The sequence below is a fragment of the Pieris brassicae genome, chromosome 4 (genome assembly GCF_905147105.1).
Source record: "Pieris brassicae chromosome 4, ilPieBrab1.1, whole genome shotgun sequence".
NCBI lineage: Eukaryota > Metazoa > Arthropoda > Insecta > Lepidoptera > Pieridae > Pieris > Pieris brassicae.
The window spans coordinates 10,623,595-10,651,591 of NC_059668.1; the positions used below are offsets into that span (position 1 = coordinate 10,623,595).

The following is a 27,997-nucleotide window of genomic DNA, read 5'->3' on the forward strand; positions in this document are numbered from 1 at the left end:
GTTGGCATCAGCGTGGGACCCTAATCCCTTAGGTCGTAGGTTCGATCCCCGGCTGTGCCCTAATGGACTTTCTTTGTATGTTCTTTGAACGTTGACGGAAAACATCGATCTAAAAAGTCCATGGCTTGTGTCAGGCACAGGAGGCTGATCACCCACTTGCCTATTAGATTGACAAATGATCATGAAACATAAACAGACATCTGAGAACCTAAAAAGGTGGATACACTGATTTTTTTGTGTCTGATGTAAATTTTATTAGTGATGTAAATTTAATGAGGGTTATTGGTCATTAGAGTAATCTGCGATGGTAGCTTATTTTGCTAAATAAATAAATAAAAGGTTGCTATACCAGGACAGACTACGCACAACGGACCAATTACGCGTCTAAGTGCGGAAATTGAGTCCACCCTACCAGGACAGATTTCTTCCGACCAATAGGTCGGTTGAATCAAACACATTAAAAATGTTTAAATTTTTTAATAAAGGTCGCGTACACATATATCGAGGCTAATTTAATTGGTGACTTGGGTATAACTACTCTCATATACAACCTTCCTTCTTCAAGGGGAAATGATTCCGGGAAATGTTCTGGAAATATTGTTATATTTGGTATGTTATACGCCATCTGAAAATATATAAAGAAAATAATATTTGTGTTTCTTTATTATATTTGGTTTAGAGTGGACAAAAGTCAAAGTTATCGGCATTGGATTCAATATTGTTTAATATTAAGATAGTGTATATGGCATAGTGTAAGTACTAAATTAAAAAAACTATTTTCAGTGGAACATACTTGTTTGTTTATATTTTCAGTTCCAAATAAAATAAGATATATTATCTCATAAATATATACACTGATGAGTCATATACTGCAGTTTAGATGTCTCCAGCAATATTGACAATGGTTTTAATAATTTTACGAAATTGAGTATTTGGAGAGGATACTATATGAAAAAGATTGCTTACTGCTGCAAAATTCTGGATTTTCTGAGCCTCCGACCTAAGATAATTGAAGTAAATGGACAAAGCCGTAACTGTTGTGTAAATTACAAATTTTGACAATGACTGTTAGAAGCTGTATCAAAATAACAAATATTTACCTAATAATTCGAAATGTTTTAAACTGCCACGGGCGTGAGATATCGCATTAAATATATTTTCTTTGCTTTAATGCCATCTAGCGATTCGAATTAATTCATGATTTGGATACGAAATATAATATTTATAAAACCTTTTTAGACTAGCCTGGACGAGCAAAAGCGTTCCTCTAACTTCGATTTGGTTCCCTTTGGAGTAGAGGCTCTTGGGACGTGGAGTGCACATGCGCTAATTAAAGATTTAGGTTGGCACCTGGTAGATATTGCTGACCCAGAGCTGGTGCTTTCCTGCCTCAACGAATAAGTATTGCAATGCAGCGAGGAAATGCAGCGTTAAAGGTACACTGCCATATGGACCAAAATTTTTAAATTTGTTTTAATTTTCTATTATTATTATTACTATGTAGGTTAAGAATATTGTAAATGCTTAGTTATATTAAGTATTCGTTATGATAATATACAGATTACATATATCTATATACACAATAGATTACATAACTAATTAGGCAACGGGCGGCCTTATCGCTAACCAGCGATTTCTTCCAGGCAACCCTTAATGGAACAATGAAAAAAATAGAAACGCCTATAGAGGGTAATGTACAGAAGTGCATAACTATAACAAAAAATAACATATAACTATAACTAAAATAAAGTAAAACCTAAAGAAAAAACAAAAAATAAATAAATAAACAATAATATGTACTAACAAGCTAATCCAAGGGTTAACTGAGTCACAAATAATAAATATAAGAAGCTAATTACGGGGCAGACGTAAAATTAATTAAAGAAAGATTTTGAATTAAAAAAATATTAAAAATATCGCATTAAATTTTATGATAAAATTAAACATTAATTATACAAGTAAATCAAACAAAAATATTGATAAATAAGAAGAGTACAACTAGAATATTAAAAAAAAACAATTTAATAACAAATATATGTCAGGGAATGCTCCGAAGCTTACCAATTGTTGAATGGACTGATTAATAATAACCATAATAATATTAGGGTGACTTCAATACATAAAATAAGTCATAGCGCTCAACCTACACTCGTTGTGTCATAAATAAGACATTCGTGACTTTTAAACCTTAAATTATTTTCAATAACATAAATCTGACGAAGTGATCCAGTACCAAGGGAGTGGCGTTTAAACTGTTTATATCCTTATCGGGGGGAATATAGTTTGTTGAGTTAAAGCAACACTTGACTTCAATAGTATTTTCGCCAAAAAGCAATGTTATTAACGACACACGAAATTCCTTTCATTTTTTAAATAAAAAGTTCACTTATAATATTATATCTCACAAACTAATAAAGTACAACAGTTGTCAACTTTATACACGTGTATTTCGAAGGTTAGAGCAAAAATCTAATTAGTTTACATATTTTATCTTTACGTTTATATAAACTATAATAAAGTAAGTCGAAAAAAAATGAGCTCTCAATATCTTCTGCCGTACACGCCTAGTCTCTGTGCACCAAATTATTGAATGTAAGTAATAAGCCTGAGTGCGAAGCTGGTAGGTAAATGCTTGCCTAACAAAATCCTATACTCGATAACTCGATATTAACAGTACTACATCGAACTTGTACACAAAAACATCAGGAACCGCATCGCTGTCTTTTCAAAGTTGTTAAGAGAATGTTTGTGGAAAATATTATTTATCTTTAAAAACATTAAATTACAATCAACCCCCGATGTGTCCCCATGTAGACGATGTATACAACATTCCTTTAAAAACAGCCTTCTATTATACATTAAAATTGTTAACATCGGTCTAATGGTAATGAGTTTGAATCCCAGTAAACAAACAGATTTTTCTATAGCCACAAATAACCAAAAGAAGGAAAATATCGTACCAAAGTTGGCATATCTTTGTCCTAGGCAATAACTTAATGAGAAATCAACAGAATATGATAATTACTTACGGGTTTCGTAGGACATGGGATCCCAAATCTTTCCTTCAAGCGCATGAATGGTGAATCCAACAATTCGCACCACTTGAACTCAAAATATATGAATGTTGGTTTGTATTCATTATGTAGGTATTCTTGTATTGATATTATTGCCTAGTAGTATAATAATATGATTATTAAAGCTTTTCTCCTTTCTCCAACTAAAACGTCTGTGTATGTATGGAAGTGGAAAAGACTCCTGAAGAGGACCTTAAAACTAAGGATTGACTAGGACTTAACATTTATTTTATATTAGTTTACTATACATTTTCATTGAAATTGTTGCTATTAATAAAGAATATTACTAGGTAGATAGTACAGGGTACCTTAGAGCTGGTGCTTTCCTGCCCCAACGAATAACTATCACAAGACAGCGAGGAAATGCTGCCAGCGTTAACGTATGTTTCAGATGCAGGGACCAAACTTTTTACATTTGTTTTGATTTTCTTTTTATAAGTTTTTAATTATTTTTATTGTTACTATGTAGGTTAAGAAAACTGTAAATACTGTATATTTTTTTATGTAATAAGATGCAAACGGGCTGGAGGCTGATCTGATGTTAAGTGATACACTCATGGACACTCAGAATGCAAGTGCGTTACCGGCCTTCCAAGAATTGGTACGCTCTTTGCTTGAAGTCGAATAAGTCCCTAAGTCGAATTGGTTCAGAAATACTTCAGTGGGCAGCTGGTTCCACATGGTGCATAGTGCATAGACGGCAGTTATGATAACTAGTAAACATTTATAAAATATTATTCATAAGTAAATTTCTCTTAATAACAGAACTGTTTCGTTTATATCTGTCAAATTCTATAGAAACTGTTGTGAATAGAGACGGACTTTAATTAAAATTAATGTTAAGTGGATAAAAATAGTGTACAAGAAGGTAGTGTCTTACCCTTAATAGACAGTGTAAGCAGTGTTATTGGACTCTTTCTTATGTTAAATATACTTTTAATCAATCCCTACTACGCTATATATGTCACACAACTGGAGGCTGTGCAAAAGAAATTTTTACGTATTTTAAATTGTCGCATGAACGGTGGTAGGGCTAAATACAACGAACTTTTAAAAAAATATGATTTCCTTTCTTTGAGTACTAGGCGTAGTTTGATAGATTGTGTCATTATAAGAAAAATATGCGTACATGAATTAACTTGTTCAAATCTTCTCGAACTCATAAGATTCAATATTCCTGCCAGATCTCTACGCTCGCACAGAACCTTTAACCTTCCGACTCCCAGAACCAACATTGGGTTCCGTGAGCCTCTTCACAGGATGTGTTCTACTTTTGATTCTACTACTAATATCGATCTTTTTTCGCACTCCTCTACTGCTTCATTTAAGAATAGGTTGAAACAACTATTCGAGTAGTAAACCTTGTATCTTTCTTCTTATTTTGGCTACTAGTATATCTGTCGTTCTACCGATTTATATACTTTGTATTATCTACTTAAATATTTTGTTCTGCTGTCATGTCACGATTTGTTTTACTTTATATCCTTTTTTTATCAGTGAAACTTTTTGTGGATATATCCAATGGTTTAATTTTATGTTTATATTTCTTTTCTGACTTCTACTTTTAGAGATGTATTTGTTTGTTTCCCAAATGAATAAATTAATAAATAAATTAGGTTAGTTTTAAATTACTTATTAGTCTTAAGTGAGTATAGATATACTAGCTGACCCGACAATCTTCATACCGCCTAACGGACAATAAATGTCGTTTAACAGATAACCTGAACTGAATTTATGATTTAATGAAAGTAATGCAATCAAATATCAAATTCACTACTTTGTTCAGATAATAATGACAACCGATATATATGTAAATTTCAAAACTGACATTCTTATACATTTAAAAATACGCCATTATACGCCTTGTCGAATCAAAAACCTTTATTTAAATAAGTTCTTTATAATACTCTAATCCCCTGCCATTGTGTCCAGGGAACTTTTCTATCTCTCATTTTTTTTACTAAAAAGATACAATATATTAATAAACATAAAGTTTACGAATGGTGTGTTACGCGTCTCGCGAGATAGTGGAGAGAGTGAAGAGTTTACCGTATCGACGGGATAAACAATGTTTGACTTTAGGAATATTGCAAGTGTTCTAGCAAACGCGACTTTGTTTTAAGATTTTAGCATTCAAATAAGAGAAGTACACTCAATTTATTCAGTTCAGTTTACTTACCGTCACATTATTACCCAAAGACTTCAAAACTTTGGCGGTTACAGTAAGAGTTCTTTTAGCGCCTCGTGATTGTTTCCTTATAGCAAATTTAATGTTTTCGAAGTAGGATTTGTTATAGAACTCAATCTCGGCTCTTTGCAAATTCAACTCCAGTACCTGGAGATTTGGAAATAAACTTTTAGTAACCCAAGTTCTTTATTCTACCAATTATTATGCTATTCGGCAAATCGTATTTTTTACACCTAATGTTAAGTGATACCGCCGCCCGCGCCAATGTTAGGCTCTTTTCTTGAAGGACAAATCTCTTTTCAAGAAAAGAGCATGCTAATTCTTGAAAGGCCGGCTGCGAGCCTTTTGGCAATGTGAGTGTCCGTGGGCAGCGGTATCAGGTTACATCAGGAGAACCTCCTGTCCGTTCGCCTCCTATTACATTTAAAAAAACAAAATAACATTTTATGGAAATCTCTAAATTGTCTTGACTGGGACCTTGAAAAGAAAAGCTACTGTTAGTTAGCAGACTAGACAAAAACAATCGCGCATAATAAAATATATATTACTAGTTATTTGCTAGCTATTTTTAGGATGGATATTTTTTTAATATTTTGTAAATAAATTCTGGCAAATCAGGGATAATGTAAATGAGAATTGCATTAAAAAATATTAGTAAAAGAAACGGATATTATAAAACATTCAACTAGAAATCGCCTAATTTACGAGATGTACTTATTAAAAATCCGATGGCACTTACGTGGGTAACACTGAAAATGTTTAGAACTGGCCAGTTAGAAACATTGGTAATGAAAACTTTTTTTGAATTTCAATTTTAGAACTCTTTGGTAACCTGTATGTAGTATATTGCATTCATTTGTCATTTGTTTTTATGGATTGGCGGCAAATCTAAAACTCTTGTTATACGTGAAAATGAACCTGAGACCAGAAATTTTTTCGCAATTGCAATGATTTATTATGACTTTCGTTGTCGGCTTACTCAACAACAAAGCTATGATAGGCTGCGGTTAGCATTTCTTAATGAAGCCCCATCTCGTGCCACTATTTAGAATTGGTTTAACGAGCGTGGACATAGCAATCTCAATTATCATCCGCGTTAGGGAGGTCCTTTCACAGCGACTACTGAAGATAATATCAGTGCTGTGCAGTGCAGTGCGACGCATTATAGAGGAAGATAAGAGAGTGACCTATCAGCATATACGGGCAAGCCTAAGCATTGGTATGAGTCAAATTGAAAAATATTACTCAAGCATTTAGGCGACAGGAAGCTTTGTAACAGATGGATTCCCCATACTTTAACCGACGACCAGAAACACCTTCGATTGGTGAATATTTGACTATGGCAGGTGTCGAGATAAGAGTCATCCGCCATACAGTCCTGACCTGGCGCCCTGTGACTTTCATTTATACCCAAGAACTAAAGATAGAATTCTAAATATTCGCTTTACGACCCTGAAGATGCGGTGAAAGCGTGCGAAAATGCCATAGAAGAAACCCCCCTAAGGAAGAATGGGCTCACTGCTTTTCTCAGTGGTTCCATCGAATGCGACGATGTATAGAGAGGAACGGAGATTACTTCGAAAAACAATAAAAGTATTGGCAACTTTCTACATTAAGCCGTTTCTCATTTTCTAAACATTTTCAGTGTTATCTAGGTATTAAAAATTACTTACACAGAAGTGTTCGACCACAAGCAGCGTCAATATAACATAATGATTTATTTTCAGAAATAACATTTTAAAATGGACGTGTTGGTCTGTGCTCACTGTTATAATACTAAATTTATTATTGGTATAATACTATGTGAGAATAAATATTCATAATACACTGTCATTATTTTAATAACAAGATTGTAGATATATAGGTTGGCCAAAATGTGTAAAAAAACATAACGACGACAATTAACTGAGTGCATTATTATTTATAATCTCTCAAAATTCGTAACTTCATAATTTTATTACTATTTGTCACCAATGTATACCTAGCGTTCGACTTCCGAGATATTTAACTTTAAAAAAAATGTATCCGAAATTAAATAAAATAATAATTCTTCGCATTTTTTAAGAAAATTCATTTTTTTATTAATATAGTTTACTTACATTTAACTAAAGTATGTAGGTACCATTTTGGTCGATAACTTTTTGCCATCTTGTAGGTGACATGGGACATGATCCATTTTGGGGCTTCTGATCAAAATACCGCGACAATTGGTTTTGGCAGTCCTCTCGTGTAGTTAACCTGGCACTGCCTAAAGAATCCTGAAGACACCGAAACAGGGTGAAAACTATACTCAGGACTATACGGCGGATGCATTAACACCTCCCAGCCATGCACTCTTAATTTTTACTGAGTGGCTAAAGCTGTGGGAGGTCTAGCGTTATCTATATTATAAATTTATGCTACCCTCACAGACACTGCACTAGGTCCATAAACATAGCAAATTATTTTCGCGGCTTACGTTTTTTTTACCTTTTTTGTAGTAAAATTTTAACATGTATCGAATTTCTTCATTAGATTGAATCATCTTGACAGTACAAAAAATAAATTAAAATCACACAACAAAAGACAATACTAAAATCACACATTTTCCTAATTTGAATTTGGAATTATCGTCTTTAAAATTTAAACTTTTAATGATACCAAAAACAGCCAGATAGAAATAGTATAGCCAATGACATTTTATTACAATTCATTTTATTACATACTATAATGCGAAAAGGCTTTTTCCCCAACCCTAAACGGCATAAATATAAGGCATTTTTCCTCCAACTTTGATTTTGTTGACTTTAGAGTAGACTTTTAGGCCGTGGGGTTTCAAGTGCACAGGCTCTAATTAAAGATTTAAGATAGTATCGGTGACCCAAGAGCTGGTGCTTTCCTCACTTAACGAATAAGTATTGCTGTACAGCTAAGAAATGCCGCCACGGGGACCAAATTTTTAAAATTTGTTTTAACTTTCTATTTATATATTTTTTATTACTATGTGTATGTAAAAGATATAATCATTATAAAAGAAAGCAAATCAAAAATATGGCTGTCCTACTCCTCGTTATTAAGGGACTACAAACACATCAATTTACTTGAAAACTATAATTAAGACAAACAAATTAATACGTTCCATGAACATTTTATCTTGCCATCTACTGTGTACATTGTTATCTCCGAAATATTACTATATAAATAATTGCACAAAATATGGTATAATAGGAGCTATTTATTGTACAATTATTTCTACTGAATTGGACTCTTTTTAATAGAACATGAGGAAAACGGGTTGGACGCTGATTTTAAGTGATTTCAAAAAAGTTATATCCGCTTTCCGATATGCGATGCGGCGTTTGCATCCGCCTCTACGCCCATTGTTAGATTGTGAAGATACTTGACACAGCAAGTAATCTTCACACACCCGGCCATTCGCTTTATGTAATAGCTAGTGGAGATCGGGTCCAGGGCAGGGTTACTACTACACAGTAAAAACTAAAACATTCCACTTCAAGTAGTATGGTATGAGTAATAACTAGACCGCTTTGCTACGCTACGAGCTAAGACTTGAGAAGGTTGTGTACTCCCAAGTTATATTGGAATATGAGTCAAGCAAATTACGCAAGCCCTTCCAATAAGCTTCCTCAACAGAATTCTGAGAAACCTTCTGACTACGGAAAGCGATAGTTTTCTGTCAGAGATATATTGGTGGTTCCATAGATAAACGTTTTTAACCCCAAATTCAGTTTGCTAGGTGATTTAATATTATCTTAGGCAGGCAATATAGTTCATTCATTAATGTTTTTAACAATAATTTGAAAGATGTGTTAGAAGAATGAGTACAAAGGTTTAATGTAACTGTCCGTTAGTTATCTTTGCATTAGTTCGATTGCTATTGTTAGTTGTAATATTGAGACAAAAACTAATTATTTATTATGTCAATTTTAACAAAGTCAGTTAAAGGTTTAGAAATTGATTACGTAGTGTATATACCAAAATTGTAGTATGTATATTAACATCTTCACAAATTAAGTTTAAGACCATTGGATTCACACATCCCTTTAATTTATAACATTCTATTACAATTTATGAGATTATATGGAATATAATTTCATAAGTAAGAGGCAAGCAGGCGATAGTAGGGGGAACTCATGATGCTATAAGGGGATTTTCTCGAGCGTCATAGGTCTCAATAGGTAGGCCTCTACCTATTGAGTTTCGAAGCTTAGGTAATAATAAGAAAAAATTTTTATATAATTAACACAATTTCATCGGTGGGCAAGCGGACTTAGATTTTCAAAAATGTAAAAAAAACTTTACCATGGACACACTCGAGCGTGTCAGATATTAATAGCATCCATGTCCTAAGGATTTTTAATAATGTACGTAAGTTAATCTGATTGTTTGCATAATGGGGGTGGTCGTACGTAAGGGTTGAAATTGTCGGGGTCTCGGGGTCCCTTACTATTATAAATCTGTGGCTACCAATACAATAATTATCTCGCCCAGATAGAACTAACCATAGACACCAGACGTGAATGGAAGCATTAATATTGTCTAAAATTTACGTAAGTTTAAAAAAAAAACATTTTCACTGACGCAAGAGCCTCCCGGTGACTGCTGTTAATCGGCTTTTCCTATCAACTCTCTTCATCCAGCTCTGCCATTGGCCGAGTCACGTAATATCCAATCGCTACGTTGGAGAAACCAAGTACCACCGGGTACTTGGTTTCGGTATTGGCCGGTTACCATTATAAGTTTTAGTACCTGTGCTATTAATATAATATCTTTTGAGATAACTAGCAATCAGAACCGTTCGACAATTAAAACTTTGCCATGAAATTAATAATGCAATAAAAATACATTTTGTAGTTGTATTTGAGAGCTAACGTTTCAAAATGGCGACGGTAGTACCAATTTCATCCGCCGGCCAAGAAAAGTATGTGGCACTGTACCCAATTCGATAACAGAATACATTGGAACTTGAAACATTAAAAAAGTCTGATTAAAATAAACTATATTTTTTTAACATTCTTCGAATATAGAATTTCGATAGAAGTATATTGTGACATGAAGTGTCTGTGAATTATTGTTTATTTTTGTGAAAATATTTTATATTAAGTTTTTTAATGTTATATTTATCACTTTACTTTTATATATAGTAGTAAAATTTTAATGAAATAATTTAATCAAATGCATGAGTTTGTTAAATTTATAATATTTGTACTTAGTACTGTGTCATATATATTATTAACATATACATAAAACTATGTATTTACGTTTTCATCAGATAATCAACTCTACACTCCATTCTACGAGGGTAACATTAACAAGATCTACTCACAGAGTGGTATGTAACTTTCACAATGTTTATTCTATAAAGAAAATTAAATTTAGTAAAGGCAGTATCAAACACTAAAACCTTTTTAAAAAAAATTTAGTAAGTATTACTGTTAACAATTTTTAAAAATATTTCAATTTATAATTAGTTTAATTATTTCAATTAATATTTTGTCTCTTAGATAGCTTTAGATTAATTTAAATAACTCGGGAATTGGAGAAAACATGGCTGCTTGTTTCTTGTAACGGCTATAAAGGCTGGGGCTTCAAATATCCCTGATCAGCCGGCTGACACTTTTGTAGCTTTTTGGGTCTAAGCCGACATCTTCACGGATTTTTTATCGTGCAAAGAAGTTTTAAACATAAGAATAGAATTGGTGCAACACCGGGATTGAAATGCACAAACGGCTGGGAATACTAAATAGGCACTAGGCCGGCAACGCACTCGCAAGGCATTGAGAGTGTCCATGGGTGGCGGTATCATTTAACATCAGGTGAGCATCCTGCCCGTTTGCCCTCTGTTCTATAAAAAAGCTAGTAATTAGTTACAAAATGGGATAATTGTCACAAAGATTGTTTTGTATGCACAGATTACTGCTTATATTAAAGTTTCTTTTAAACCCATTTCTCGTAATCATGGACGGTCATCTTATCAAGTAAAATTCTACATAAAATATATTTAATGTTGTCCTTAGTGTTCGTTATCATTCTTCCCACGCAGAGGTCAAAATACCTATTCAAAATCGGAGACCTTTCTAAATGGTGCAAATGCCAGCTTCCTGGAAAATCAGTACCTGGAGTGGTCGAAGTCTAAAGGGTCTATCGATTCCGTTAGTTTTATTTCTAATAATATATTTTATAACCATCTTGTATAAATTGCTGAATTAAAATCAGTAAAATTCCAAATTCCTTCTGCAAAAACCAACCTAGGAGTTCTGACTTTTAAATGCTTCGTGATTTTAACGGATGAAACAGAACATATCCGCAGCTCTGTATTCGGTAGTGGGCTGATCGATTTTAAAGAGAGCATTGTTAAGTGCCTAACTCGAACCTAATCTTTATTTAATTGTACTTTTTATTTCTACTTAACAAAAATTCTTGAATTCTTATTGTATTATTATTTGATCTTGTACGTATTTTAATTGTATATTTTTTGTAACATTTATGTTTACCTAAATTGTCATACATTTTAGATAAAAGAGTTTGTAACATATGCCGTAGATTTCGTGCTATGTATATGGTATACTTAAATAAATAACATTGGCAACTGACTCGCGGTCGCACTCGCGACCCCTTTGGTATTTTAGTGTTCATGAGTGGCGGGCATCCCTTAATATCAGATGAGCCTTGTCCTTCTCTTCTCTCTCCAAAAAAACTTTATCACTACGCGATAGTACATCGGCTCTTTCCTTTCCTTTGTTTTAACAATGCGCGTTTACACTGCGGCGGCAACTATTTTTCAATTTATAGCGTAGAAGGTATGTTACTTACTGATTTATAATTACAAAATGTTGCTATAATACATTAATTTTGTATGTTTTAGTCTTGGGATGGACTGTATGAAAGTCTAAATAGTTCGAAGTTGCAGATAGACGAGTTTCAAGACGATTTTAGTCCGAAATCGAATCCTAGTAAGTAACGAAGTGCTTAGAGGACCAATAATTAGTTTAAGATAAAGTAGCATATTTTTTGTTCAGTAAAAATGGTTTAATTAATATTATAGTTAATTCCGTGTTTATATTACCACCGATCGTTCCCACAAAGCTAATTAAAAGTTTATTTATTTTGTGTAGGTTTAGGCACTTAGACACTTAAATCTTTTGTAAATTTGTCAAATCACTCCACTTGAAACAGCTCCAAATATTTTTCTACATATTTTCATCATTCGGCAACGTCATGATTTGGGAAATTAATGAAAGAAGGTACTAATTTTTGGCTTTAACCTAAACTAACCTGATCACAAACGCCACTTAGAAAAAAAATCTTAATGTAATTCACTGGGAACTGAGACAATATCACTACTGGAACAATATCACTAATATCACAATGGGAACTGAGAATGTAATATTATCAGATGTTTTAACTTATTTTACATACAAGTCGTAAAGAACGATAGAAAAAAATTTGCAGCTGTTTTAAGATGGAGCCGTGATTTGACAAAGTTATTATAAGTAAAAATGTCCAGACTTAAGATGTCGCTAGTAAATAGAAAATCGGGAATTTTAGAAAAAAAAAAAAAACTAAACGTTACAGAATCAAAATCATCAAAGATCACGGATGCAGACTCTAAGCATAAAATAATGTTACACCTCGCAGTCCAAAACCTAATCAGGAGTTACCAGGTAAATCCTTATTTGTAAGTCAAATAGCTATTGTTAATTTTAAAATAATGCAATTCCTTTTTAACACTTGTCTTGGCAGATACTTCGTCTCTTTTATTTATAATTGTTTTGTAATGTTGGCAAACGGGTAGAGGTTAACCTGATGTTAAGCGATACCGCTGCCCATAGACTCTCACATTGTCGGAAGGCTTGCAAGTCCATTGCCGGTGTTTCATTAATTGGTACACTCTTTTATTGAAGGACCCTGAGTCGAATTGCTTCGGAAATACTTCGATGGGCACCTGGTTATTTTACATTATGGGTTAGTCTGACACTGAATATAGATTTTTAAATGACTTGCTGATTTCTTGCTTGCGGTAAAGCCTTACAAACGCCGTTGTTTGAGTCCTAGACGAGCTTACTATATACATTGATTACGCAAATGGTGCACGGCCGGTGACCTAACCCAACAAGTCAGTTGAGAAGATTACAGTTACCCACAAGGAAAGGCCTACAGTAGATTGTATATGTCGCAGCCGACTAGCTTAATTAGCAGTTCAATTAACAGCCTAGCCTTTTAACCTGAATATCTTTCAGGCCGCTAGTTAAACAACGCTGTTTAGTTAAGAGGCTAGACTGTTAATTCAACGGATTATTACGCTAGTTGGCTGCGACATATACCTATATTGTAAAGACCTATCGTGTTCCTTTAAACAATTAGGCTTGTGGCATCATTTGCCTGGTCGTACAGACTGCCTATACCCTGCATAAGGGCTTGAATCATTTGAAATATTAGATCAAGATATTTTTTTTAGGCACGTGGCCATTTACTTGCCAAAACAGATCCACTGGGGTTGACCTTTGCGGCCAGGTGGCTTTTGAAAGCCCATTCGGCGCCTGTCGACCTAAAAGGAGTTAATTGTAAGCTCGTTGCAAGAGAACTTGGGACTATTTTAGGTAATTAATTTTTAGAAATTAAATACAATAATAAGAAAAAAAGTACACTATAAATGAAACCGTAAACTCTACAAAAGACTATGAAGTGTTTTTTGGTGTTTCTAATATGGCTGTTAGCCTTAAGGGCCTTTACAGCTCAACTCGGTCTGTTTTGGCGACTAGCGCAAGGTCGTTTCCTGCGAGACGCGAACATGTACAGCGCACACTCCAACATGGTTAGCGAAGTGCCATAACATTGCATGTATGGCACATGGCAATGCATGGCGATACATATAAATTAAATGTCTTTCGTGGAAGATCTATTTGTTTGCACACTGGCTGAGCTCACAAGAGCTACTTGTTATGTTATTAGATATAAGAACTAATTTAATAGATTTTTATATGTATTCTAATTGTAGAATTATCGGTGTAGGTATTCGTATGTTCTTCTATCGTATTAGTAGTAATTGTTAAAATAGAATAATTGTTATTATATATATATGTTGAAATAAATAAAAAAAAATCATTTAGGTGATGAACATATGGATATGACATTTGAACTACCTCACAGAACATTTATCGGAGGCAAAGAGGAGTCATTGACGTTGAGGTATCTGTCTACAGTATTATATACAAATTCAAAATCAAATTTCTCTTTAAACGTAAATTAATCATTAAAGCTTTTTATACATTTGACGATTATTTAACAATTGTTCAAACAAAATTGTATGACTCAAAACTTGGCGATTAAAAAGAGTGGCGGAGAGTTTTCAGCCAGTTCTCCTTACCCGCTCAACGCCCTTGAGTTGCGAACTGGTAGTAAATGTTAATTTAGAATCAATTTAACATCTTTTCTGTTGACGTTCATAAGTGTTCTTGGTTATCTACATGAATAAAGTTATTTTGAGTTCAGGTTAATGAGTAAGTTGTGCCTCGCACTCACAACGTAGCGTTCCTTAAATAACTTAATTCACTAAATCCTCTTAAGCAAGGTCATGTGTTTTGAAAAAGTTTAAAAAATCATACTAGATCTGAAAATAAGTAAACTATCTTTAATTATACACCAGTTGCTCATGCGAACGTCGTATCGCCTTAATATGATTTTATTATTTACCCAACTTAGGAGCTACATAATATGTAATAATGCTAGGTAACAATCTACCCCATGTATGCGGACTCAGTTTCCTTACTATTAAGAGTACTCAAAAGGTCCATGGTGCGTAAACAATATACCCCATATAAAATGTTTGGTTTTACGGAATAAATCCCTAAGCACAAACAAACAAAAAATTACATTTTTTCTCATCTCGAATAAATAAAAAAATCTCGAAATGGTCCAGCGGTCTTCGAGTTTTGCGCTTAGCATTATTTTTTGCGATTCAATTTATTTGTATTTAGATTTATATAAAACGAATGTTTTTTTCGTTAAAGGGAGATCATCAGTCGTCTCGAGAAGGTATACTGTCAGTCAATCGGCGTGGAGTACATGCACCTTTATGACCCGGATAGTCTACAGTTTATCAGGGAACGATTGGAGGTGCCCGGTTGCTTCGAAAAGACTGTTGAAGAGAAGCGTCTAATTATGCGAAGATTGACAAAGGCCGTCTTGTGAGTACTTGGATCATTCTTTTTTATAGAACAGATAGCACACCGGCAGGAGGCTCATCTGATGTTAAGCGATAACGCCCATGGACACTCTCAATGCCAGAGGGCTCGCGAGTTCTTTGCCCGCGTTTTAAGAATTGGTACACTTTTCTTGAAGGACCCTAAGTCGAATTGTTTCGGAAATACTTCAGTGGGCAGCATCCACATAGTGGTGGTGTGCGGCTATCGTAATAATGAATTGAATATTAATTATAACAGTATTAATTAAACAATATTTAGTAAAAACTAAAAAGAAATTGGACACGGTGTTAGATTTATACCAATGACAGTTCGTTAACTATTGTTTTCTGTTTCTTAGAATATGTAGCTTTTAGGTGGGTCAGGTATGAAAACATTATACGAATTCATTGGTAATTTCGTAAAAGAAATTATATATTTTGTCAAAGTTATAACAACTATCTAACTTTAGCTTGGAGAAATATTTCGCAACAAAATGGCCAGCAGAGAAGCGATTCGGTCTTGAAGGCGGAGAGAGTATGATTGTTATGTTGGAGGAGATCGTTGACTCCAGCACAAGGCTCGGAGTCGAGTCTATCGTCATGGCTATGCAACATCGAGGTATTTTGACATACATAAAACAATATATGTTAAGTGCCTGTGCTTTTGTTAGTTAACAAGTGGGATTAGTATCCTGTACTGTTTTAATATTATTATTATTTCTCAGGCGAGGAAAGATTGTCATTATTTTAACATTTAAAAAACGGGTCCCGTCTTTGACCTGCATCACATCTATAGGTACGATCCCACCAATGTAGCGTGCAGCACAGTTTACAAATGTTTTGTGCAAATTAATAGCAGAACACGTACTGAGCAGGTATCGCGTTTGGCTTCTGTCTCCACCGGCAAAGCTGTGTGTTACTTTTGTTAGTGCACAGTGCACACTTGTTCACTGAGAAGATTTCCTGCCGACAGTTGCTAAAATGGACGGGCAGGAAAACGTTGTGCTTTGTGCTACAGTCTGTTGGTAGCGGAAGCAAGATTGAGTGCGCGAACTTTGCTGAAATATTCGCTCACAATTTGTCGTTGTTCGCTTCAGTGAGTCGACCAAAACCAACATCTGCCTTACGCTGTGCAACACTGTACCGCACAGTTCAGCGCACTGGTGGAATGGTACCTTAACACCTACTTGCCCCCATAGGGAAATAATAATCTTAATCATCCAGTGAGCAATTCCATGTGTTATTTTAGGCCGACTAAATATGCTGGTAAACGTGTGTCGTAAGCAATTGACTGACATTTTCGCACAGTTTAAGCCTATGGAACCTAAGGAACCTGTACGTATTATGGAGAATGAATAAACCATACAGTGATACCTCAACATACAAGTGCCCTAATATACGAGATATGAGCAACCGAGCAAGCGATATTTTGCTTTGAGATTAGAGCAAAATTTGAGATTAGAGCAAAATTTGAGATTAGAGCATAATTGGGAATTAGAGCATAATTGGGAATTAGAGCATAATTTAAGATTAGAATATAATTGGAAATTAGAGTATAATTGGAAATTAGAGCATAATTTGAGATTAGAGCATAATTTGAGATTAGAGCATAATTGGAAATTAGAGCATAAGTTGATATTAGAGCATAATTTAAGATTAGAGCATAATTGGAAATTAGATCATAATTTGAGATTAGAGCATAATTTGAGATTAGAGCATAATTTGAGATTAGAGCATAATTGGAAATTAGAGCATAATTTGATATTAGAGCATAATTTAAGATTAGAGCATAATTGGAAATTAGATCATAATTTGAGATTAGAGCATAATTTGAGATACGAGGTATCGCAAACTAAACACTACACTAAAATCTTCTCTCCTACTAAGACCTCAGTCTGTTGCTTATTTCTCTTGTTTTCGAAGGAATTTTCTTAAGTTGGGTTCAGGTTTTTTGCTTTTTGTATATTTACAAAACATTATCACGTTTATTTTTATAACCATGGGTCTGAAGATCGTGTGGTTTTAAAAAAAACCTTGAGGTGGTGTTTTTGGTGCTGGAACGGATTAATGGCATAATTACTTTGACATACGAACAAGGTTATGGAACGAATTCAACTCTAATGTCGAGGTACCACTGTATATATATAATAAGTTATTTAGTTAATTTTGGTTTTTGTTTGAAAGCACACATTGAAATAAACATTCATTCATATAGAAGCGATTACATATTATATATATATAATACACTATTAACAACTGCAGAGACTGACCAGACCAGAAGCTGATCTCACTATAAACTTCGAACAAATTCGATAGAAAAGTTTAATTTAAAACATTATATTCCATTCAGGGTTCCGGTGACATCAAGTACCATTTAGGTACATATATACATCGGTTTATCCGTAAAACAAATCGCTACATTAAAGTATCAATGAGCTGCAATCCATCACATTTGGAAGTCGTGTCACCTGTTGTTGTCGGCAAGACTCGTGCAGAACAGTTTTTTAAAGGCGATAATAACGGTGATAAGGTGAGGCCTGTAAGATGGCGGATCATTAAAGATACTTTATGGATACCATTCTTCATTAGCTTCTTAGTTCTACAAGACTAGTCTGACTCATTGTGAACAAAACAATATTTTAAAATGGATCGTGTTTCAAAGGATTTGCCTACGGTGAATAATGTTAATGGATTGTGACCTCGACTGGAGTATTGCTATGCGACTTCTTCAATACATAGAGTCCCCTCGTGAGTGTCCTCCCATTGTGCTGCGATATTGCAGACTACTATTGTGAGGAAGTTGCATGGATCTGGTTAACGTTGCGCTTTATTAGTCCTTGTGTCATTTTCGCACGTGTATATCCTTTCTTTAACATATTTTCATAGGTATTTGATTGTCCGCCTTTAACAAGTTGAGAGCAAAAATAAAACAAAAGTTAATAAAAGTCAGGCTTGAATGAAATCATGATACATGCGTAAAATGCTTTAGAGATATTTAAATTTTGTGACTAATTACATGTAGGTAATGGCTATAATCATGCACGGAGATGCAGCCTTTGCTGGACAAGGAGTTGTATATGAGACTATGCACCTCGGTGAACTACCAGCTTTCACAACACACGGCGCTATACACATTGTGTGTAACAACCAAATTGGGTATACCACTGATCCCAGGTTTGCTAGAAGTTCTCCGTACTGTTGTGGTAGGTTAAGCCGTTTCTTAATAATTATTAATTAATCAAGGCATAGGATGAGCAATAACTTTTGGTCTATTTGACATTTGGTATATTAAGAAGTTATACGTTAAAAGTGATATATGTTTCCTAACACAGTTTAGGCACCACTCTCCGCCTCTGCCTAAACTGTGCGTGTTTTATTTAAATGATCGTAATCATTGGGATTGATTTGATCCAGCTCAAACAATTTGTATGACTCAAAACTTGGCGCTTAAAAACTGTTGCGGAGAGTTTCTTACCAGTTCTTGTCCGCTCTACAGCCTTGACGTAGTAATTTAGAGCCAAATTAACATCTTTTTTGTTGACGTTCATAAGCGTAATCGGTTACCTATATGAATAAAGTTATTTTGAGTGTGAGATTACCTTCCAAGAACCCTATTTAAATATAAACCTGCAGTTAATTACTTTAACCTACTTTTGGTCCACGTAATCTAATGTATTCTAGTATTGCCTTTTGTTGCACCACGCACGCTGAAAAGCACGCGAATCGTCGAAAAAAAATAATTTAAGATTATGTAAATAATTATAAGCTTTTAATAATAATACACAGCTTCAATCCGTTTAAAAAGTGTTTTCCTAATGAATTCTTTCAGACGTAGCGAAATGCGTGAATGCGCCAGTGCTCCACGTGAATGGTGATGACCCTGAAGCAGTGGCCCATGTAGCACGCTTGGCCATTGAGTACCGGTGTCATTTTAAGAAAGACGTGGTCCTGGACTTGACATGCTATCGAAGGTTTGGGCATAGTGAAGAGGATGAGCCAATGTTCACGCAGCCCTTTATGTATAAGAAGATACGCTCAATGAAGACTAGTAAGGCTGTTTTTTTTTAAAGAAGCCTCATCTGATGTTAAGTAATACCGCCCATGGTCACTCTCCATTCCAGAGGGCTCGCGAGTGCGTTGCCGACCTCTTAAGAATTGGTGATTTAACAATGATAACAAACAAACTTATATGTTAAGTTTGTTTCCATTGAGTTTAGTTTTATGATTGACGCTTCACGACCAACATTGGTGTGGTTAATTGGTGCAGTCGAGTTTTGCGATTCATTTTTATTAATGTAGATAATAGATCTGTTACGCTAAGTGTCAAACAGTCATCTATTTCCAACGTCGACACTGTCCCGAAATAATTTGACAATTACGTATTTTAGAAGTTGTTTTTACGAATTCAGTACTCTCGGTAAAAGTATAATAAAATAGCATATGACGTAAACCGTCCATTTTTATTTCGGAACCAATAACGTTACGTAACGTTACTAGGCTTTACAGATTTCTTTTCAGAACAGTATACAGAATGAATATATTTTTTTTAATAAACAAGAAAATTATTTTAATGACAGTCGATCAAATATACGGCGAGCGTTTAAAAGCCGAGGGGGTGGTAAATGACAGTGACATCAAAGGCTGGGAGAAAGAATATATGGACACATTGAATAAGCACTTTGAACTTGCCAAGAAGGTCACTAAACTGAGTATCATGGACTGGATTGACACGCCGTGGACTGGGTTCTTTGAGGCACGAGATCCAAAGAAGGTAAGATTAGTGAACCGAAATGATTTCTGTTTGACTGTGATTGTACTGTGTCGACCTTTTTGATTTTTCAATATTATGATAAAATTTATCTATTTAAATCAAAACTGATTTTTATTTAGACCAACATTCAGTATTTGTTTGTTGTCTCGCATTAGCAAATTTTATTATTTTCTAAACTAAAAAGATTCATATTATCTCATATCGAAAGTATGACGATGGTATAGTGAGACGAGTGAATGCAGCCAAGAAGTGAAAAGAGACTCGATTAGCGGTACATGGGGAACGCTTATCCCGACGTTAATACGAGAGTAAATGTTGGGTGTGGCAGAGAGAGATTGAAAGTAGAATAAATGCCATAGAATTTATAAGTAATAAATACTTGTGGGTTTAAAGAGGACGTTTTGACAAGGATATGAAAGGAAATGCTTAGGAGTTTTGGCCACGCGGAACGGATGAATAAGAAGTGTTTAGCAAGTAGAATATAGAGCAGTGTTGGCCTAGTGGCTTCAGGGTGCGGCTCTCATCCTTGAGGTCGTAGCTTCGAGCCCCGGCTGTGCACCAATGGATTTTCTTTCTATGTGCGCATTTAATATTAGCTCAAACGGTGAAGTAAAGCATCGTGAGGAAACCGGCTTGCGTTAGACCCAAAAAAGTCGACGGCGTGTGTCAGGCACAGAAGGCTGATCACCTACTTGCCTATTCAATTTACAAATGATCGTAAAGATACAGAAATCTGAGGCCCAGACCTAAAAAGGTTGTAGCGCCATTGATTTCTTTTTTAATTTGTTTTATTATTTTATTCATTTTTATAAAGTGGGATATACAAGGCAATCGTGGATGGTGAAACCGGGTTGGGTAAGCCTTGTCGTATTTACCTGGATTGGTACTAGAGAAAGGACATTTGTATTGTTTTTCATAATCTCAATGATTTTCCCCCAGATCGAAGAAACGGGAATCAGCGAAGCGACTATATCGACGATATCCAAACACTTTTGTAAACCGCCGGAGCCTTGGGCCTTCGAAGTACACAAGGGTATTAATAGAATTTTGCTGAACAGAGAGAAAATGGTAACTATCTACTGGACACTTCTTTCTTTCATTTAACTCTTGCATCTATTTATTCATTAAGTACATTATAACATATAATTCTAATGCATAGTTTATTCGGGCGCGATCTTTGGGGGGATCGAGTTTGCTTCAAAAGGGGATTCGCAGTCTGTTGAAAAATAATAAATACAAACTACATACAGGTACAACAAACATTCCATTTATTTATTTAACAACAACAATGTATTTATTTAAAATACATGACAATTACGGTGAACATGAATTTTACAAAAAATATTAAATATATAATTTGTAAATTTGAATTTTTACCGGTAATTTCCTATTTAACATTCAGAATCATTACTTCATACAGGTAACACAATATACACTTATGAACGTCAAAATATATATGAAATGCTTCCAATTTTACATTAACTGCCAGTTCTCAAGTCAAGAGCGTTCTTTGTTTTACACAACGATTGTAAGGAGCTGCAACCATTACACCATGTTCCACATGACATCTTAAGTAATTAATAATAATAAAATAAGTTAAAAACAAAGATTTGTCCTCTATCAGAAGGAGGCATGGTAAAATAGGAGCACGCACGTACATTCTCGTTGGAACAACACGCAAATACTTATTCGGTTATCAATGCGGATTAGGACAGCGCCTTTTTGTAATAGATTAGCCCACTATCGAATATCAAGAACGACAATACAAATCTTTTATTTTAAATAAAATTTTGTACTTTTAAGGTAAAAGAAGGTATTGCTGACTGGGCAATGGGGGAAACATTGGCGTATGGATCGCTCTTGAGGGATAAAATACATATCAGATTTACGGGCGAGGATGTGGAAAGAGGCACGATGGCACATAGGTTTGTTTTGAGTGTGCAAATAGTCGTCAAAATTACTTTATCAATGAAGAAATATCATTTGGATTATGTTATAACCGCCACTTCTTAGTTAAATTTGCCACTTTGATGCAAATAGTCAATAAACTTGGCAAGAATGTTAAGAATAGCTTGAGAAGGGTTGTAGTGCTGACTGTTACTCTTTGCGGGGGGACCGTTGTGAGATTGTTATAGATCCACATATCTTGATATTTAATATAAAAAAAATAAAACGGAATACAAATAAGAATTATATTCGTATAACCATACGCCAGCACAGACTCTAGTCACTGTCGATTTTAATGATTAAAACCTTTTAAGATCCTTCTATACTGTTTATCTACTAAGTTGTGGAATTGATTGTCTGTGAAATATATGTGTTAACGTAGGAATGAATATCAATATTTTTATATTCGACAAAATCAAGACAATAAGATTTATTACCAGACATCACGTATATCACCACCAAGGAGTGGACGGTGCGACGCACAGGGTCCTTGACACTTTGTACCCTGATCAGGCAGCATACAGCTTACACAACAGTTCACTCTCGGAATTTGGTAAGTCAGAAATGGTAACATATAACCCAGTAGTTTGTAAATGTTGCTTATATATTAGATATTATAAATAAAATAAGACATAATATATGTTTTTTTATTCATCATCTAATGCTAAATAAAGAAGAGAACACTAAAAGAAGAGTCTAGCAAGAAAAGGACCTTGAAAAAGGCCAGTCAAAACCAGGTCTTATACATGACGGTACAACGAAATCAAAAAGCTACCAAAATGTGTTGCCACAACTCGTTTTTGGAGACTGATCGTTATTGGAAGCGGCTTCCTCCTCGTATTTTTATTCTTATATAAATTAAGATAATTTTATACTAATCTTTTAATTGTAACTTTTAAGAGATGTTATTACAAATTATTATATAAATTCTTTAGATGCGACTGAAATTAATGTATTCACTCGTGTGCAATGTGTAATCAAATCCATATCTATCGTATAAGAAAATTTTGTATCGAGATAAATTTTCTTTCAGGTATCCTAGGCTTTGAAACTGGCTACTCATACTCAAGTCCTAACTTATTAACGATATGGGAGGCGCAGTATGGAGACTTTGCTGATACAGCACAACCAATCTTTGATACTTTCATCTGCAATGGCGAGAGCAAGTGGGTCTGTCAGTCTGGTCTCGTTGTTCAACTGCCGCACGGAATAGATGGCGCTGTAAGATATTTTGCCGTTTCTAATACGATGAATTTCGTATTGAAATAATTGTTCAATTTACAGGGTTTTTTTGTTAGTTTACCACTGCGATAGATTTGCTGCATGCACGTAATGGATAAACCCTTAAAGTAGGTACTAAAGCGATTTTAATTTCATCAATATAAAGCTTCATTATCAGGCGTAACAGTGGAGGGGAGCGTCAGTGAAAAATGTCGACAAAATGGGTGAAAATTGTTTCCCTTTGAAAGCTTCCTGATATGTTGATTATACCTACACAAGTTTTTTGTATTCTTATAAGGTCGTTCAATAATCTGATATTGGAAAACATAATATGTTTAACGTTATTCACAACCTAGAGACCGTAAGTGAAAACGTTATTCCAGGGTCCAGAACATTCGTCTGCTAGGGTTGAGAGATACCTGCAGCAAGCTGATGATGACGAAGATCTAATACCAGATCTGGATGAAAAGGATATGGCTTGTTAGTATTAAATAACATTAATTATAACTTTATATGTATAATATATAACTATGCAAGTACTATACAAATGACAAGATTTCTGTTCGTAAAAGTCTTTTATAAATAAAAATGTTAATCTTCATACAAAGATCAATTTCGAAATTCCTGCGTCTAGTGACTATTGCCAAGTTCCTAAAGAGACTTGCCGGTTTCCTTGGGTGTCATTCTTAACCTGATTAAATTCTTCTTCTTCTGGTGCCACTTTATTACTAAAGGCTTTTAACAACTTGAATTTTTGGGTATCTTTCGCTAGTCTAAAAAGCTCCTCGTTGGATGAGATGCCGGTCCTCAACTACGATTTCTTCCTTCTCTCAGCCCATTTATTGCCTTGAATTTCGTGCATAAGCTGCAAGAAGTCGTATAGATAATGACGCAAAACGTGTCCGAGATAAGCGATTTTCCGTATTTTAAGTCTCCACAAACTTTCGTGTCGTAACTGTTTGTTGATGGGCTCTTTCATTTGTCACTCTTGGGATCCAGCTGATACAAAGCATGGGATGGTAACACAACATCTCAAAAGCTTCGAGGAGTCTTTTTGTGTAACTTGAATAACACACGACCATAACATTAAGTTGCCTAACCACCACAGCGTAGTATGTAAGTTTAATCACTAAACGAGATCTTTCGTCTTCTAGTGAAACAGCTTCGTGCGGCAAACTGGATCGTGTGCAATGTGACATCACCAGCCAACTATTTCCATCTGATTCGACGCCAGATCGCACTACCTTTTAGGAAACCAGTTATTTTGATGACTCCAAAGGTTGGCCTGAAGCATCCCTTCTATCGGTCACCCTTTAAAGACTTTCTACCAGGGACTAGCTTCCGAAGGTTTGCTTTTTATTTATTTATTTATAAGCAATGTTAAAGCTAACACAAAGCTATATAATACTAAAAAAATACTTAGACAAAACAGATTACATTGTTTAACAAAATATATGAACGAGAGAACATTAGAGGGAACATTAATAGATAAAAAAATCGGTTGTGTGTAAGTCGGTATCCTGACGATAGTTGAACGTGACAACGTCATAAGAAAATATTGATGGAATGGTTGCATTTTTCAAAAGAAAATTTTATTTTATTTGTTTGATAAAATATCTAACAAATGGATATAAAGAAGGAGGTAAATGGAAATCACAATTGAATTGATCAAGTTAAATTTATTTGTACGCATAAATACAATTGTCATTTTTTTATTTATTTAGAAGTAATATCTCTGGTAAATGACAGATACAAATACAATACAAAATGTCGAACGCGGAGGCCGATTGTGCTGCTCCATCGAATTATAAGACGTTGTCACGTCAAAAAGAAAACTGAAATTAAAACGTAAACAAACGACTTTAACACTTAGTATTTTAAATAAAAAACTAACTTTTTGTATAGTAAATTATATTAATACATATAATTAGGACTAAACGTGTATCCTTTTCCGTAATTTAATAATAAATCAAGTGAAAGCTACGTCGTTGTATTTTATATTATATAGAAATAATGTCTTACAATAGGACATATATCCAATGATCAAAAAAACTGTAGGCACATCTCCTCACCTGTTGATCATTTCGTGAAAATAAAGAAAAAAATTACAGACGATTTATAGAGAATACGAGGCACAACGTCAAAAAGAGCTAAACTTAAAAAATAATGGCAGCAGCTGGAAGAGGCTTACGTGTGACAGGATACGCTGATCACCAAAACCGGCACATCTCATGTATTAGATTAAGTTAGGTTATGTAACTTAAACAGGTGTTTATATATACCGTACTATATTAAATTATATTAATAAGAAAGGATTTTGTAATATATTACGAAATAATAATTATTATTATGTAGTAACATACTAGTACATGTAACCTGTGTAGAACTTTTATGCATTTGTATAATAAAAATATTAATGTATCGTATTTATATCCTCAGAGCGATAGGTGACACAGGGCCAGCGAGTAAAAGGCCCAAGGAAGTGAAAAAGTTAATATTTTGCTCTGGCAAAGTGGCAATAACGATTGACGATTTGCTGAAAGAGAAGAAACTTCAAGACAAGATTGCTGTCTGTCGGATAGAGCAATTATACCCGTTCCCCTACGATCTAGTCTTGAAAGAGTTTTGTAAATATGACAGTGCGAAGGTGTTCTATTGCCAAGAGGAGCACAAGAACCAAGGGCCCTGGCTGTTTGTAAAGGTCCGACTGGAGAACCTGTTTGGAAAGAAAATCGGGTAAGGCTTCCCCCGCGAACTTTAGCAGCTACATACCAACACATGGAACATTTTATTTATTTATTCATCAGTCATGTTACAGTTAACATACATGTTAAAACCAAACACTTCAACAATATATCACATAGTTAAACAATGTACCTAGTCAAGCCATAAATAGGCACTGAAGCAAAGAAAAACATTTAATACTTTTACAGTGTGTTATTTTTTTATATTTAGAACAGGGGACAAACGGGTAGGAGGCTCACCTGATAAGTGATACCGCCGCCCATAGACATTCAATGCCAGAGGGCTCGCGAGTGCGTTTCCGGCCTTTCTAGTATTGGTACGCTCTTTTCTTGAAGGACCCTAAGTCGAATTGGTTCGGAAATACTTTAGTGGGCAGCTGGTTCCACACCGAACCGAAGTACCGTCTCGCCTTGCTGAGCACACCTAGCTTTTTGGAGGCTAATTTAGCCTTTCCCTCCAAATGATCGCGAAACTGAACATCGTTCGATATATCAACGGCAAGTATTCCGATGCTGGCTGTGGCTTTAAGAAAAGTGTCTTCGAAAAGAGGAGTAGCGACAACGGGTGCTTTTTTCGTGGAAAACGCTCAAACTTGTATCTTCTTCGGGTTAAATTGGACTAGCTTTGGTCGACCCCAGTCCGAGACCCCACGTATTAGAGTTTCGACTTCAGACACAAGTTTGTGCCAGTACTCATCGACAACTACCTAAGAAATACCTGCCCACCCAGTGTAAAGAGTATCTCCAGTACCATCCGCATATAACTAAGCCGCAACATATCATTGATATGCAGACAAAACAGGTTCGGGGATAGAACACAGCCTTGTGAGACGTTTACGGGTTTAAGGTTGGAACATGCTCCGTCGAGGACCTTGATGCTCCGATCGGCCAGAAAGCTAGGGATCCAATCTGAAAACTTCAAAGGCCGGCAACGCACCTACAAAAAATGTGTGTCTATGGCCTACAATGACTGCCTTTTATGGGTGTCCTATAAGCTCTTTTACCCTCCTATTATAAAAAAAAATGACTATATTAATCATAAATCTATAAAACAATGTTATACATTAAGTAAATTGATCTACAATAAGTTGTGGATCCAAAAATACTTTTTCCAAAAAGCATTTTGCGTTTGTTCGATGTGTCACATACCTACTGTATAAGTCATGGCTTTAGTATTTCGTGTATTGTAATTTCATCATTTTTTATAATATTTTAAATGAAAAAAGGCAGGTTACCCTTCTTCCAACTTACAGAGTCGGTAAATTTAAATTAACAGTCAACAGGCAAGGCAAGTAACAAAACATCATCCATCCAGGCTGAATATCATTCAGGCCGCTAGTTAAAAAGCGCTTTTTAGTTAAGAGGCTAGGCTGTTAATTGAACAGCTTATTAAGCAAGTTGGCTGCGAAATTTATATTGTTTCATGTGTATTTATGAGTTATTATTTTCAGATGCATATCTCGGCCAGCGAGTTCCGCGTCAGCAACTGGTATAAAGTGGATCCATGCCAAGGAGTTAACTGACCTTAAAAACAAAATAATTGAACTTTAATGAACTTTATTAGTTTCTTAAAAATTGTTTGTGACATAAATGTTTCGTTTTTGTCAAATTTGTATGATATATGAGAATATCATACTGTGCATTATATTAAAATATTTTGCTATATTAATTTATTTAAAATATGTTATTGTAGTTAGCCCGGATCCATTAAAGTAATAGCAAGTATTATAATTAATAGTGCTTATCGCAAATTCTTCATGTAATTAAATAGAATAATATAGTGAAACGTTTCTCTTCGCCGCTATAGCAACTTCATTTATTGCTGGTTAAATGTGCAAAAAAAGCTATCGATAAAAACTCACTACAGAT

General features: G+C 34.7%; 1 protein-coding gene across 1 annotated transcript; it reads left to right on the top strand.

Moving 5' to 3' along the window:
- Nucleotides 1-10,416: 10,416 nt before the first annotated feature.
- Nucleotides 10,417-27,996, top strand: LOC123708834 (2-oxoglutarate dehydrogenase, mitochondrial-like). The gene is made up of 21 exons (XM_045659757.1): nucleotides 10,417-10,594; nucleotides 11,280-11,414; nucleotides 12,128-12,215; nucleotides 12,838-12,926; nucleotides 13,721-13,862; nucleotides 14,373-14,451; nucleotides 15,273-15,449; nucleotides 15,916-16,064; nucleotides 16,695-16,780; nucleotides 17,796-17,975; nucleotides 18,468-18,648; nucleotides 19,275-19,493; nucleotides 20,023-20,216; nucleotides 21,156-21,284; nucleotides 22,020-22,141; nucleotides 22,604-22,716; nucleotides 23,197-23,384; nucleotides 23,768-23,864; nucleotides 24,539-24,731; nucleotides 25,824-26,120; nucleotides 27,580-27,996. Exons 1-21 carry the CDS (start codon nucleotides 10,514-10,516, stop codon nucleotides 27,677-27,679), a joined length of 3,039 nt encoding a protein of 1,012 aa, XP_045515713.1. The 5' UTR covers nucleotides 10,417-10,513; the 3' UTR covers nucleotides 27,680-27,996.
- Nucleotide 27,997: the final 1 nt, after the last annotated feature.